Source organism: Crocodylus siamensis, chromosome 5, assembly GCF_052110815.1.
Source record: "Crocodylus siamensis isolate JL-2025a chromosome 5, ASM5211081v1, whole genome shotgun sequence".
Lineage (NCBI taxonomy): Eukaryota > Metazoa > Chordata > Crocodylia > Crocodylidae > Crocodylus > Crocodylus siamensis.
This window is the reverse complement of record NC_143399.1, coordinates 155,556,359-155,571,186: the sequence shown is the minus strand read 5'-3', so window position 1 is coordinate 155,571,186 and position 14,828 is coordinate 155,556,359. Positions and strand designations below refer to the sequence as shown.

The 14,828-nt window shown below is 42.8% G+C and overlaps 1 protein-coding gene across 4 annotated transcripts in view; it reads left to right on the top strand.

Moving 5' to 3' along the window:
* Positions 1–3,601, top strand: part of LOC149864799 (ATP-dependent translocase ABCB1-like) — a 50,702-nt gene extending 47,101 nt beyond the window's left edge. For 2 of the 4 annotated variants that reach the window (XM_090046803.1, XM_090046802.1), the window contains one exon: positions 3,245–3,601. In XM_090046803.1, coding sequence (XP_089902929.1) covers positions 3,245–3,442 — 198 coding nt within the window. In that variant the 3' untranslated portion in view covers positions 3,443–3,601. Of the gene's footprint in view, positions 1–258; positions 372–1,716; positions 3,219–3,244 lie in introns of those variants that run through there. The other 2 variants (XR_016442285.1, XR_016442286.1) reach the window with 2 other exon arrangements.
* The last annotated feature ends 11,227 nt before the right edge of the window (positions 3,602–14,828 follow it).

The following is a 14,828-nucleotide window of genomic DNA, read 5'->3' as shown; positions in this document are numbered from 1 at the left end:
ATATGGTGCCTGCTTTCAATTTCATTTGCTAAACTAGGCATTGATGTCAGTTAGCATCTCTTGGAATTGGACAGAGTAGAATTTTCAGAACTTCAAAATGTTAGCCTACCTATTGTCCTACGAGGTCCAGATGCTGTTGAGGAGATTTTAAACCAGTGCTTGGTGTTTTGAAATTCCATTTTCATGAGAGGCACACCAATACACAGGTCTGATATCAGATCGGCACCGATTTTTATAAAAAAAAATTTTCTGTGTCAGAAATCATCCCGATGCAGCTGATAATTTGTCCAATAAATGCCTGTGCACAGCCACAGCACAGCACATGGGCACTGAGGAGCAGAGCTGGCAACGTAGAGTGCTGCATGCAGTTGGTAAGTCTGATGTGGTGGAAGGGGAAAAGGAGGGGCATGGGGGAGCAGATTTAAGGCCCCCGTGGCAAGGGAGGGAGTCAGGTTGGGGCTGGCACTGCCCAGACAGGAAGGGAGGTGGAGGCAGCTCCTGACACTGCATGTGGCTTTTCCAGTGATCATCTGGTGGCTCCTGCCACTGCTCCTGCCACCCTCCTGGGGTGGGGGGGGGGCATGTGCCCCTGGATCTGCATGGGGTGGGGCAGGGTGTGCTGGGGCCTAGCTCTTCCTGGCTGGGCAGATCTGGGGACACAAGAATTCCGCCCCCCACCCTATGCCCTCCTGGATGAGTGGCGGGAGCTGTGGCAGGACCTGCCAAACGAGCCACGGGCAGCTGCAGGAGCCACCTCCCTCCCTTCCCATGCCCAACGAGCCATGCTTCAGTCCTGCACCCACCCTGCACAGATCTGGGAAGCACATGCCCCCCCCTCCCACCCTCCCGGATGAGCCACTTGCAGCTCTTTCCCATACCCCTCCAGCCCCGGGTGGTCACCACCTGCCCCTGCACCAGCTGCAGCCCCATTCCCTCCCTAACAGCAGGGGCCTTGATCTCCACCCCCCCCACACACACACCCCTTTCTTCCCCTCCCCTTCATCATACCAGACTTACCAAATGAATGCAGCTTTTTCGCGTTGAAGTGCTGCGTATCAGAAATCAGATCAGTATTGGCCAATATGCCTCCTTAAAAATCTGCTGTTGGTATCGGCCCCAAAAATCTCTACTGGTGCACCCCTAATTCTCATAAATAGTTAATATGAGTCTGACTCAGATATCTCCCAGTAGCAGCTTCTGAGCTACCTGTAGAACTTGAAACTGCATAATTCAAACCAACATCTTCTACTCTCCAAGCTAGCAGTACTATCATTAAAATGTTCTTCTGGACTAGGGACAGACGACACACAAACTGGTTTAAGTGATCAGAAACTGGTTTAAAATGGTAACAAAACAGCAATTCAGTACACACAAACTCGTTTCAAAATGGCCAAAATCAGTTTAAGATGGACCTGGAGGAATGTAGTATCAAATTTAACTGATTTAGTTAACATCAGTATGCTTCATTATTGGTTCAATCTATGCAAGTTAGAGAAACCCATGAAGATTGAATCGATTCCACGTCTGGCTTTTTGACTGCCTGTACGTAGCCCTGATAAATCTTTCTCCTGGTTGATAGGTGTAATTACAGAGAGGGAGAGAGAAGGATCCACTCTGCAGCTAGATCTGCTAGCTGTCAGAACAGGGAGAGAGAAGGCCAGATTCTGCTAGTTCACAAGGAGGCTTAATGTCTCCCCACCTCTGTGGATTTTTCAGGCCTTTGACTAACTATGGTGAGAGCTGCTTTGTGGGAGCAACTAAGCATTCTGCCTGTAGACAACTTTGGGTGAGTGGGGCATGCTGTGCAAAAAGGAGAAAGCAGTGAAGCTTTCTCTGGTGCTCTGCCAGGAGGCCAACCTTCCCCCCTGCATAAACGGTCTCCAGAAGTGAGGTAGAGAATACACCATTTGGATGCAATGGAAATGAAAATTTCTGACCTCCAATTGAAAACTCAATGTCAGGATCCTGAGTCTTGTGAGCAAAAGAAATGTCTGAGGGCCTTGTTGCCTGTTCGCTAGCAACCATTGCAAATCATTGAAATGTAGAGACCTATTAACATTTGTACATGTTAGGAGAAACCCTTGCCTAAAAGGGAACAACTTTGCAATGCCACAAGGGTACTTACCATGTCCTAAACTGCTTGAATATGAATGGCTTGCATTTTAATTTCACTTTAAGTGTTTAGCTGAACATGTGACACCACCCGAACTTATAATAAGACTGAAAGTTTCACTTCTGTCAGTTGTGTAACTAGGGTGGGGGGCTGGGGCAGCAGAAAAGAATGGGTGCTGTTGCAGCCATACAGTGATGGCAGTGGCAGCAACCAGAAGTCACTGCCACCTCTGTGTGGGGCACCTGCCCCAGGTGTGCAGCTTCATTGTGATGACTCTGAGTCCTGTCCCTATATCTGGTCAGTCTGCTTTCCCCAAAATGAAAAATCCTCGGACTTGTGCTTTGTGTATGTCAGTCTGACATACATCTGGACAGCAGGGTGGTTGCTTGCTGAAATTCTCTATTTAGAGAAAATTAGCAGATGGTGTGTGGTGTCAATATAAAAACATAGTTGGCAAATAGCCTGTGTCATAGATAAGGAGCTGCATCTCAGTTCCCTGCCAAATAGCTGTTGCATAGTATATGTCAAAGTTTTATGCTGATCTAAACCAGATCACGCAGGACCCAGGCTCATGTGAGTAGTTGGACTTGAATCAGAAGTAATCAATGGGTAAGTACAATCTTACCTCCAAGGATGAACTCACTTTAGTTCAATCTGGGTTAACATGATCTAAAGTGGATCAACCTGACCTGTGTGCTTGTATGCATTCACAGTATAGCCCCCGGGCAGGGAAAACCCAGCCACTTTCCCCAGCCTCAGGCCTGTGCTGCTCCTACCTCCCCAACTCTGACCAGGCTATTTTTGACCTCTAGATTTACCCCCCTCCACCTACCTGCCAGCCTCCTCTCCCTGCCCAAGTTACTTAACTCAAGCTGCTCATGCCACTCTTGGCAAGAGGCTAACACCTGAACACATTGGTCCCAGTTTAAGTTTAGGTAGTTTAAAGCAAGCCAAATAAACCTAAACTAGGTCTCTCAAATGCTTGTTTGCACCCAATAAGTAATCAGTGGTCTAAACCAAAGATGCAGGCTTCTATAATTTGTTGACTCAGGTGCTTAAGGACAAGAAAATGCACTGCATATGAAAAGGAAGATTCTCAAAATAAATGTTTTTCATCACTTCTCTGTGCAGATTGTCCAGAAAGCCTTGGATGATGCCAGGCAGGGCCGAACCTGCATTGTTATTGCTCACCGTTTGACAACTGTGCAGAATGCTGACATCATAGCAGTGATTCAGAATGGAAAAGTGGTAGAACAGGGGACTCACAGCCAACTGTTTGCAAAAGAGGGACACTACTATGAACTTGTAAATGCACAAGTGTCTCATTAGATGACTGCAAGATTCATTTTATTTATATAAAGATACATAGGCCTACTACTAAGTTGTATTAAGGCTGAAAGTGCCCAAGTATTGTCATCTTGCACTGCTGAGGTTGAAAACACAGCCATGCTGGGTATAATAAATTTAGATAGACTTGTTTTTGATGTATGTCGTAGTTTTAAGGTAAGTTCCTTTGAAAGATGCTGTTTAATTTTATATATTTTTTATAATTACAAATTTAAATGTAAATTGACATAATAGACCACATTTGTTCATTTAGAAGCTAAACAAAGGGACCTGGGAATACTGGGTACACGTGAGTCACCAATGCAGTGGCCCCATGAAAAATGCCAGCACAATCCTAGACTGCATTATGTAAGGTGTATCTAGTAGAGACAAAGATACCGTTGTACAAGGCATTGGTAAGACCCATTTAGAATACTGTGGGCAAAAAAGTTCAAAGAAGATTGATATAAATTGAAAGAAGTTCAAAGGACCACTGAGAAGGTTAGGGACATGGAAATAAGGGGGAAAAAAAGAGTAAAGGACCTGGGCTTGTTTAGTTTAGCACAATGGAGATTTGAGAAGGGATATGATCACTTTATACAAGTGCTATGCAAAATAAATATTAGGGAAAGTGAAGAGCTGTTTAGGATGAAAAACAACATTGACATCAAATGGCTATATGCTGACTGTGGGTAATTTGAGATTGGAAATTAGAAGATTTCTAATTTCAGAAGAGTAATGCTTTGGAATGTTTTTCCAAACAAAGTAGTGAGGGCAAGAAATCCTAAGTTACTTTTAGATTGAATCAGATACAATTAGGGAAGGGATATTATAATAGGTCAGGGAGTTCTGGCACACCAGTCAGTCTCTCTCAGATGTGAAGTAATACGTTGATAGTCCCCATAGTGAACATTAAGGTAACTCTGTAAAATAGAAGGTATCTGGTAATCCCTTGCCTTGAGGTTTTGCTGGTTGCCAGTTGGAGCCCAGAAGAATGTTGTTCATTTTTTTTGGCTTCTAGCTTGTGGTTTTTGTGTTTCTTTTTTTTTTTTTTTTTTTTGGTGGGGGGTGTTTGTTTTTAAATTTCAGCTGAGGCACTAAAACATTGGTCAAATCCCCCTAGCCTTACTGTGCACAAAGTGCCCTCATGTTCCTGACCGTAGTAGAAATCCAGACATCTCCAGCTAGAGGGTTTCACTCTTCTCTTTAGCATCATAGCCATCACCAAATTTGGGGACAGGGGAATTTTTCCACTAGATCAAATTTGCATGGATCATTTTGCCTTTCTAAGGCATAAGGTTTTGTCCTCTTTCTAAAATCATTTAGTTACCTCCCTGTTTTTGTAGTGGCAGGGGAGTGGCAGTCATATCCTTTTCACCTTTGGCATGTTACAGGGTGTTCTTGGTCTTCCAGATATTATTCCTTAGAGTTATGGATGAGAACTTCAGGGGTTCCATCAGTTAACAATTGCGTACAAACACAATGGAGTTGGGCTTGATAATCCAGGAAAGTCAAAAGCAAATGTAGAGGGGGGTATGGTGATACAGTCCCACCCACCTCATCACCTTCCATCACCTTTGCACCCTGCTTTTCAGAATCTTGGATACACTACTGACAAAACCCCCTTCCAGTCCTAAGTTCCTAAACAGCATTAAAAATAAGATTGCTGATGCAATAGAACAGGGCTCTTCCAAGCCCTTAGAATCATTTTTAAATAGACTTTAAGATGTGGATCTTTGATCCAGTCATCAGAGATGGCTGCTTCTGGAGCTATTTAAAAAAATGTGTTTTATCAACATGCAATATCATATTTAAACATTTGTCAACTTTTTTAGTTGACTTTTTTAAAATTGTTGATGGATCCATATTTACACAGTTCCACTGCAATATTTTATTAACTGGTTTTCTACCAGTTGAGGCATAGATGTCATCTCCTCAGAGAGAAGCTCAGGCAGACATGTTTTTGGTTTACTTTTGGCAACCCTGAATTGCAGCATTTTGTTCTTTCAAGGACTAAATAAATATCATATTTGGATTTTGGTTTAGCAGTCTGGAATATTTTACAACTTCCAGATAAAATTGCTTTACTCATGACAGCCTGAAATTAAAACAACCTCCTTTGCCTTTTTTTTTTTTAATTGCTTTCCGGCATCTAAATCTAAGAGGAATAAAATATCAAAACATACAGACTGTGCACTCAATATTGCTAAAATACATACATCCACTTTCTCCTAATGAGCTTTTTTTCAGAGGCCTGCCAGGATGGGTGATTTCTCTTTCTCTAAGTCAAGGAACTTCAGTTGATCTCTCTTCCTATTTGTATTTCCTTATTATCCTAACTGGTTTCAAACGTATCCATATTGCTGATTTTCCTTCTACACTGGAGTCAAAATGACAAGCAAAAGATTGGTTTTACACCTTATATTTTAAAGCTCCTTTCTTCTATAACAGAAATCTGGGAGATCCGGGGCGGTTGGATCTGAGTTCCTGGTTCACATTCATTTCTGTTATAGATCACAAAGAGTCCATTATTTATTCTAATTGTTTTACAGACAAAATGAAGCCTCTAATGAAGAATGTGAAAATCATTCAATATAAAAAGTGAGATGCCAAACTTGAAATAAACTAAAGGCATATCTTGTATGAATTATAACACCTCTAGCTAGCTAAAGGCATTGCATAGTTGGAAAGACCTATTCTTAGTTACAAAGTACTATTTCCTCTGACTACTACGAGATCTCAGTCCATTACCAAGCTGGGAATAGAGCAATTGTCTTGGGAGTTGAGAGTCAGGCATCTGCACAGTGTCTGGTTCAGCAATGTTGGTGCTTAAGGATCACTGACTCAATGCCGACAACACTGGCTGCAGCAAGGATAGTGGTGTTTGTGCAGCCATCTTCCCTTTTGATGTGGAGGATTTTCCAGAGGCATCTATCTCCAGGCGCTTGAGATGATAGCTCACGTCAGTAGAGGAGGTTGGGGACGATGACTACGTTAAAGAGTTGGATCTCGTCATTCTAGAAATCACAATGAATAAAGACATGCTGAAGCAGTTTCTCAGAGGAGACACTTGTACGCTGTAGAGGCAATTACAGAAGCATAAACAATTCAGTTTTAAAGCTTTTGAAAAGAACTGTGCCGTGGCCTGCCTAAAATATGCAAGTTCCTACAACCACTAGAAACGTGACTTCTGATCATGTGTTGTTTCAGATAGAGGCCAGCATTACATATGAAGTAAAGGGAAGTCATTATACATGTGTCATTCTCAGCGCACTGTTTAACCCATTCTATCCTTGTCTTCCTATATGACAATAGCTATGCAATCTAAATTACATTTGTATTAGTAAGAAAAAAATGAAATAAAGGACCTGGAGTTCTCAAATGTCACACCATTCCCTAAAAGCCATTGGTTTAGAATTATGTCAGAGCCAGCAAAGGAGATACTGGTATTTTATATATACCCAAAATGCGTGTTCATTACTGCTGTAACTTTGTGCAAGGGGAAAAAAAGGCACTATTCCATGAATATATCTCATATTTTAGACAAAACTGAAAAACCTCCATCTTTATATATCTGGCCTTTGAAATTGTCATTCAAGAGAGAGAACTTAATAGGAAAATGCAAATATGAATAAGGTAACAAGGATCTGCTCATCTGGTCTGCAGCAACACTGCTCATACTGTCTGTCAAGGAAATACTATTATTCTATTTATTTTTTCCAGTTCAAACACAATAAAAGACACCATATCCCTAGCAATAAAAGAAGGAAATCAAACCTAACATAAAACAGCAAGCTAGCAAGAAAACAAGAAAATTCCAACCTTTTTCCAGATTTCCAAAACAGATCCCACACCACTAAATGCCTGACAAGTAGATAGGCTGTACTAAATGAATTTAAGCAGAACCTTGTTGCAGTCTTTAATAACAAATAATGGCCAAACATTCTCAGGAACTCTGAGCCTTCATTCAGTTCTTCCAGCAGATTAGGTCCATGATTCCTCACTTCCCTGGGTTCTCAATCATAGATACGTGTCATTAATACTTGTATAGCTATCTACAACCTGACTGGGTATATGTTAATGAAAGGCGTTGATCATGAAGACTCCATCCACGGTTAAGTGAAAAAATTATGACAAATACTTAAGAACCATTTAACTAGGATGGCCTCAGAAGTTATTAGTTAGGTTTTGCCTCTTGACAGTGAAGGCTATTTTGTATGCTAATGGATTTAAAGTGCTATGTTTGTGTGACTAGTCAAATACTTAAATCAGTGCTTTCTTGTTTGTATCAGCAAAACATGGAATTTTTGTAAGGTTACCCAAAGTTTGTTTCAACTTCTATATAATGGAGGCCTCTAATGTGTTTCTTACAACCTCTACCAACCTCCTCTTATCGTCCCTACCCAGATTTACCCAACCACTTAAAAATATGTTTTCAGGTCTAGACAGGATGGAGGTATAGGCCTAATGAGGTGACCCAAGCAACAAAGCTATTGATTTGCAGGGAGTCCACAATATACTTAACCACTCAATTATGAATTCATCTTATGTTGTTGTTAATTTTGACTAAATCTTGGAGTTGGACTTGTCCATACAAATGCAAACTTCAGACATTGCAATGAATATAGTACAAACTCCTTGAAAATGGCTGCTGATTCTGGAGCCTTCAAACAGTTAAACACTGCTGTATTTTTTTTTATTTGCATTAGAGTGTGACCACCCTAATGGGTGCTTAAGTTTGCTATTAATTTAATATCCATGCTGTTTTGGATTTCCTGTCACAATTTGCAAGGTCCTAACTGAATTTAAATTTTATCACAACGTATTTATGTTTCATCTCCTATACAGTCTATAATTTTTTTATATATACTAACCTAAAAAATAGTAAATTACATGACCGTGGTGATGATCATGTGGTGATATGAAAGACTGTTTGACAGCATCCATCACAACTCTTAAATCTTTAGTTTTCAAAAATGAAGAATGTCTAATTTGCTGTTATTTAAGGGAAAGATGAATGTTCGGGGGAAAGGCGGTTGAACAAGTGGAGCTCTTTCAGGTCCCCTGGAATAACATCAACGTGTTCTTTCACTTATTTTATAAGGATTAGGTTTATGGGTCTAATTAGAATTATGAGAGACTTTGTGAAATTCTACAAAACAGTCTGTGACAGGCAATAACTAACCTGTCCATTCTCAGCAGTATTTAACCTGCACTGTATGGATGAATTTTTATGTGTTTGTAATTGTGACTTTGTCTAGCTAATAGCTTTTAGGGCTCTTGTTATATAGCAAGAGTTAGGAAAATTCCTGTCACACTCAGGAGACAGCCTATTTAAATGTTAATAGGATGTGGTTTCACCTAATTAGCAGGGGAAATATTAAGAAAGTATGCAGGTTCATTAATGTTTAATCGCCTGACTTTGCTGGAGGGTCTGCAGCATAACTGATCTAGGAAAACAGCTACCCTTGTGACATGGTGTTCTTGATCTGTGCTAGAACTTAGACTGAAGGTAGCAACAATGCAGCTGCAGCACTGAAACATGAGTACAAAATGTCCTAGTGTGCCTACACCTAACAAATCCACGTGTGTATGTTGGCAAGAAGGAGCTGTACAGTGCCAAGCTGTTCCTGTAGACAGGGCTGAGGCATTTTGCCACCTGTTCATAAAAGTTTTTCATGCATGATGATAAAAATGCCTGAGCCCTCTTTATAGTCCTTGTCTACTGTCCATGGGGCTAAACGGTGGGGGGCCTCTTGCTACCTTATTGGTATTCTTTTTTTTTTTGGTATGAACAAAACCAAAGGAAGGAAGAATTCAAATGTTCTATTTATGGAGGTAACATAGCAGTGCCTCCCTTTGGTGAGAAAAGGAACCTTTTTGACATAGAGTTGTGTTTTCTAAAGGGAAGACTACCTGAAAACTGTTTTACTCTAAAGAAGTTTGGTACGCAAATTATCGGGAAGCTTAGATCCCTGTAACGCATCTTGTCTCAGGTTCTATGCCATCTGCTAGATGTCTAAGTCTGCACAGCCACTTGGACCAAAAAAAAAATACTTATCTCAGGAGAGCAATGTTATTCTACCCAAGGAGGTTCATAACTCTTCCAGTCTCTCAATGATGGATCTTTAGAGCATGCAGATAGTCATTAGTAGGGCAGAGGGGTTCAAGTAAATTTTCCCCCTTCAGTATCTGATGCAGAAATTCACATTATTTACCTCCATCATCTCGGGATCCTATTGTAGCCTTGAGCCTGACACCCAAGCCAGAGGGCTATAACCCTGGTTCTGGACTCTCTCTTATGCATTTTAGCTAAAGATTAACACAAAATACATAATCAGCATAGAGAACAGAATACAGGACTCTCTCCTCCCAGCATAATGCTCTTCTCACTGGGTAGAGAGTCAAGAATCATCTTGCCTGCCTTCCTTCTGATACCATGAATCTTGCATTCCTTTCCACACAGTGGCTCAGCTTCTACAGCAGGGATGAAGGATATGCTCAGCTGGCCTATTATCTAATGGTCAGGTGGCTTTACTGGGAAAAGGGAGAAGTGGATTCAAACTTCCTCAGGCTGAATGGCCTAGAACCCAGTGATCAAAAAATGATTTAAACCTGTAATAGAACATAAGTTCAGTGCACATAAACCAGTTTCAAAATGGCCAAAACTGGTTTAAGATAAACTTGATTGAATGTAGTATTAGACTTAATTGATTTGGGTCAAAATGGTTTACGGAACTTCTGTCCCAGACCCCTTCTTGGTTTAAGTTAAATCAGAGTCCCCCAGCATGCTTTTCAGGCCTGGGCTGAGCTATCTGCTCCAGAGAGCATGGCTGGCCCTGCCCCTCTCCTCCCTAGCCAGTGCTCCAGCTGCCTGAGAAATGGATGGGGGACTACAGCCAGGAGACAACATCTGCCTACCTACCCCTTGCCCCAACCTCCCCTTGCTCACTGCTTAAGCAAGGATCTGACCTCTCCCACAGCAGGGACCCCAGTGGCATGGACCCCAGCCTGCTTTGGCTAAACCATGCCCATACTAGCTAATCCTGAGAGGTGTCTGTGTGTGTGTTTCCAATTTTACCGGAACAAAGGCAGACTGATAAGTGTCTGCTTAAGGCTTTTTGGAACCATTCAGCAGGTAGCTGGTAATGTCCCTCCATTTCTTCCTTAGAAAAAGTTATTTAAGAAAAGCTTGAACTAATGAGAGAGGCTTTGTTTTCTTGATGGACTGATAAGCTTTGTGTTTCGATAAGCTGGCTTGTTCGCTTCAAAGGCCACAATCTTTCAGTGTTTAAGAGGGGATGGAGAAATGACCTGGTTTGCAATGAATGCAGTGCCTGTCAGTTTGCTGCATACAGTGTGAAGAAGCATGGAGATGGTGATTGAAAAGCTCAGTATCATCAACAGATGCATGCATTCCACACAAGCAGTCCTCTCTCCTGCCACATCCCCTTTGCCTCAGAGTGCTGGCCAGGGTCTGGCAATGCTACCCACCCCTTGAGCAGTGAGCTAGTAGAAACCTGGTGAGGGCTGCTTTCCTCTCTCCCTCCAAGCACACCCTGGCTGGGGAGTGTGCAGGCCAGGGTGGGGGTTTAAAACCCTCCCTAATCATAGCATCCTGCTGGGATGCCCCCCATTAGCTCGCACTGAGGAATGTAAGGGAGGGCTTCTCTAGCACCCTCCTCCTCCCCCCGCTTTCTAGACTGAACCACTGCAAGGATGTGCCTGCATGTTCTGATTCAAAAGTGAATGTCTATCCACTTGCAAAACAGTTCAATCTCTGCAGTTGAGACCAACCTGCAGTGATTGAACCAATTCAAGCTTGGGCTTTTTGATTGTCTGTCCCTAGCCTAAGCTACTGAAAAAAGAAGTACATGAGTCCTCTTCCCTCTCTCTTCCCGACTTTTAGAAATCTTAAGGCAAAGACTTCTACAAAAATAGTTGTGGTAAAGGTTTTCCAGGGACTTAAGCAGGGTGAAATAAGATTGCACATAGAGAGACATAGTACCTAAACCCCCCAAATCTTAGTGGTAGAATAGATGTGGACCCTTTTGTCCTTGTGTCCTAATAGTGTATAGGTATTATTACAAACATTTCCATGTGACTAGTTTCAATTAAGGTTAACTTCTGTGAGATACCTGTATGTCAGCATCTACCACCTAAATATTAAATCTTCATTCCACTGTATAAGAGTCAAAGAAGCCTAAAACATCTTAGCTGTATCAAGAGTGCTGCACACCCCAGAAAACAGGTTGCACACCCCTTTTACTGCACTCAACATCATCACTTTCTGATTTCTGTGACCCAGATGAATTGGTTGCCTTATGTTTCTGAGCAGACATGCTGCTCACTTGCTGCTGAGAACCTGACTCAAACAAGCAAGCACTGGTCTCTACCTGAGAAAAGGAAGAGATTCAGGCCCAGTTGAACTTAGCCATACGTAAGACCCTGTTTTATATGATAGATGACCAGCAACTGGCTAAGCTGGCAAAACCAGTTCTTCATGAAGTACCTAAAAATATTAGATGAGACTTAATGAGCAATACTACAGCCTCTTCCACAGTCTCTTCCATCTGTCTGGGGCACTGCACTTCTAGATCAGGGGTTGTCAATCTGTGGCACATGAACCACAAGTGGCATGGCCAGCCTCAGTATGTGACATATGACAGACTGGGGAGGGGCAGGTAGCACAGCAACAGGGAGGGTAAGAAGCAAAGCAGCAGGTGGATCAGGGAGCATATGGCAAAAAGCAGAAATAAGATCATCGGATCAGGCAGGGGAAGGGGATCAGAGAGGCATGTGTTGCACCTTGGGAGGAAGAATCATTAACACTCCTATAGCCTGGGAGGTACCATTCTAAGTAGCACAACTGCAGAAAGGGATCTCGGAGTAATAGTCAACTCCGAAATAAACATGAGTAACCAGTGTGATGAGGTAATAAGTAAAGCTAACCACAACCTTTCTTGCATAAATAGGCTCATCACAAACAGGTCTAGGGAAGTAATAATTCCCCTCTATGTAGCATTGGTCAGGCCAAGCTGGAGTACTGTCTCCAGGAATGTGAATGGCCTGGAGAGAGTTCAGAGGAGGGCCACTCATCTGGTTAAAGGCCTACAGAAAAAACCCTATGTGGACTAACTGGGAGACCTGAACCTCTTCAGCCTCCACAAGAGGAGGCTGAGAGGTGATCTCATGGCCACCTACAAACTCATCAGGGGGGCCAGCAAGATATAGGGGATACAATGTTTACCAGGGTGCCTGTTGGGGTAACTAGAAATAATGGCCACAAACTGGAAGAAAGCAAATTCAGATTGGACATCAGGGAAAAGTTACTTACAGTGCGGGTTGCCAAAATATGAAATATGCTTCCAAAGGAGGTGGTGCTGTCCCCTTCATTGGAGGTATTTAAAAGGAGATTGGATAGATACCTGGCTGGGGTCATCTGACGCCAGCACTCATTCCTGCCCGGGGCAGGGGATCGGACTTGACAATCTAATAGGTCCTTTCCTAATGCCTTTGAAACTATGATTAATTTTGCAAGTTCCAGGTCCTTACTGTTTTTAAAAGGTAGAGGATCACATGATCGCAGAAGTGTCCATCTTTCTCTTTACTTTTCCATTCTTCATTGCCTCCATGGCATAAGAAGGAGCTACTAAGGGCCTTGTTGCACAGTAATTTTGGGAAGCCCCTGGAGATCTTAACACCTGGATTGCCTGCATAGTAACATCTGAAACTAGTTTTAAACAGTCATTATGTTATACCACTCCAGGGCAGGATTATCTCTGATCCATGTTACCTAGCTTGTGTTACATTAAGGTGTAGCCACTCTAGGCTATACCTCAGCATGACCACCCCCCACCTCCCCTGCTGGCCTAAAATGAAATCTTCATAATTTTCCAAGCAGGAAGGAACTGTGACCACCAGAAACCCAAGATACTGCTCCTGCCTTGGCTCAAGGTAATTTGCATCAGAACCGAGCGTCACAAGAGAGCTGAGAGACTCTTTACCAGGTAAGAACTGCCTGCCCAGAGGAGCTTTCCATCTATTGACTCCTCTGTGAAATCCTATGAAATATGAACTTTCATTTCTACCCAGGAGAACTTTTACAATCTTTTCTCCAATGCCTGATGAAGGGTGTTTGTGCCCAAAAGCTTGCAATTAAAGAATTTTTTTAAAAAATCTTGTTGGTCTAGTAAAAGATATCACCTCTGCCATGATCCCTGATTACCTTTGACTTGAGCAAGGCTTTTGATATGGTCTCCCACAGCATGCTTGCAAGCAAGCTGAGGAAGTATGGATTGGATGAATGGACTGTAAGGTGGATAGAAAGCTGGCTAGATGGTCAGGTTCAACAGGTAGTAATCAGTGGCTCAAGGTAGATTGGCAGTTGGTATCAAGCGGAGTGCCCCAGGGGTCAGTCCTGGGGCCAGTTTTGTTCAGCATCTTCACTAACAAGCTGGAAGATGAGATGGAGTGCACCCTAAGTAAATTCACAGACGATACCAATCTGGGAGGTATAGTAGGTATGCTGGAGTGTAGGGCTAGGATTCAGAGTAATCTCAACAACTTGGAGGATTGGAGCAAAAGAAATCTCATGAGGTTCCATAAGGGCAAGTGCAAATTCCTGCATGTAGGACAGAACAATCCCATATATCAATACAGGCTGGGGATAGACTGGCAAAGCAGCAGCTCTCCAGAAAAGGACAATAAGCTGGATATGAGTCAACAGTGTGACCTTGTTGCCAAGAAGGCTAATGGCATACTGGGCTGCATCCGTATGAGCGTTGCCAGCAGATCACGAGAAGTAATTTTTCCCCTCTATTCTGCACTGGTAAGGCCACATGTGGAGGGCCGTGTCCAGTTTTGGGCCCCCCCCCCCCACTATAGAAAGGATGTGGACAAGTTGGAGAGAGTCTGGTGGAGGGCAACAAAAATGGTTTGGGGGCCAGGGCACAGGACTTATGAGGAGAGGCTGATTTGACAACAGCCTTTAAATACCTGAACAGGGGTTCTAAAGAGGCCAGAGCTAGACTGTTGTCAGTGGTGGCAGGTGACAGAACAAGGAACAATAGTCTCAAGTTGCAGCAGGAGAGGTTTAGGTTGTATTTTAGGAAAAACATTCTCACTAAGAGTGTGGCGGAGCACTGGAATGTGTTATCTAGACAGGTGGTGGAATCTCCATCCTCGGAGGTTTTTAAGGCCCAGCTCAACAAAGCCCTGGCTGGGATGATCTAGTTGGGGGTGGTCCTGCTTTCAGCAGGGAATTTCATAGATTTCATAGACATTAGGGCTGGAAGGGACCTCGAGAGATCATCGAGTCCAGCCCCCTGCCCAAAGGGCAGGAAGTCAGCTGGGGTCATAGGATCCCAGCAAGATAAGCATCCAATTT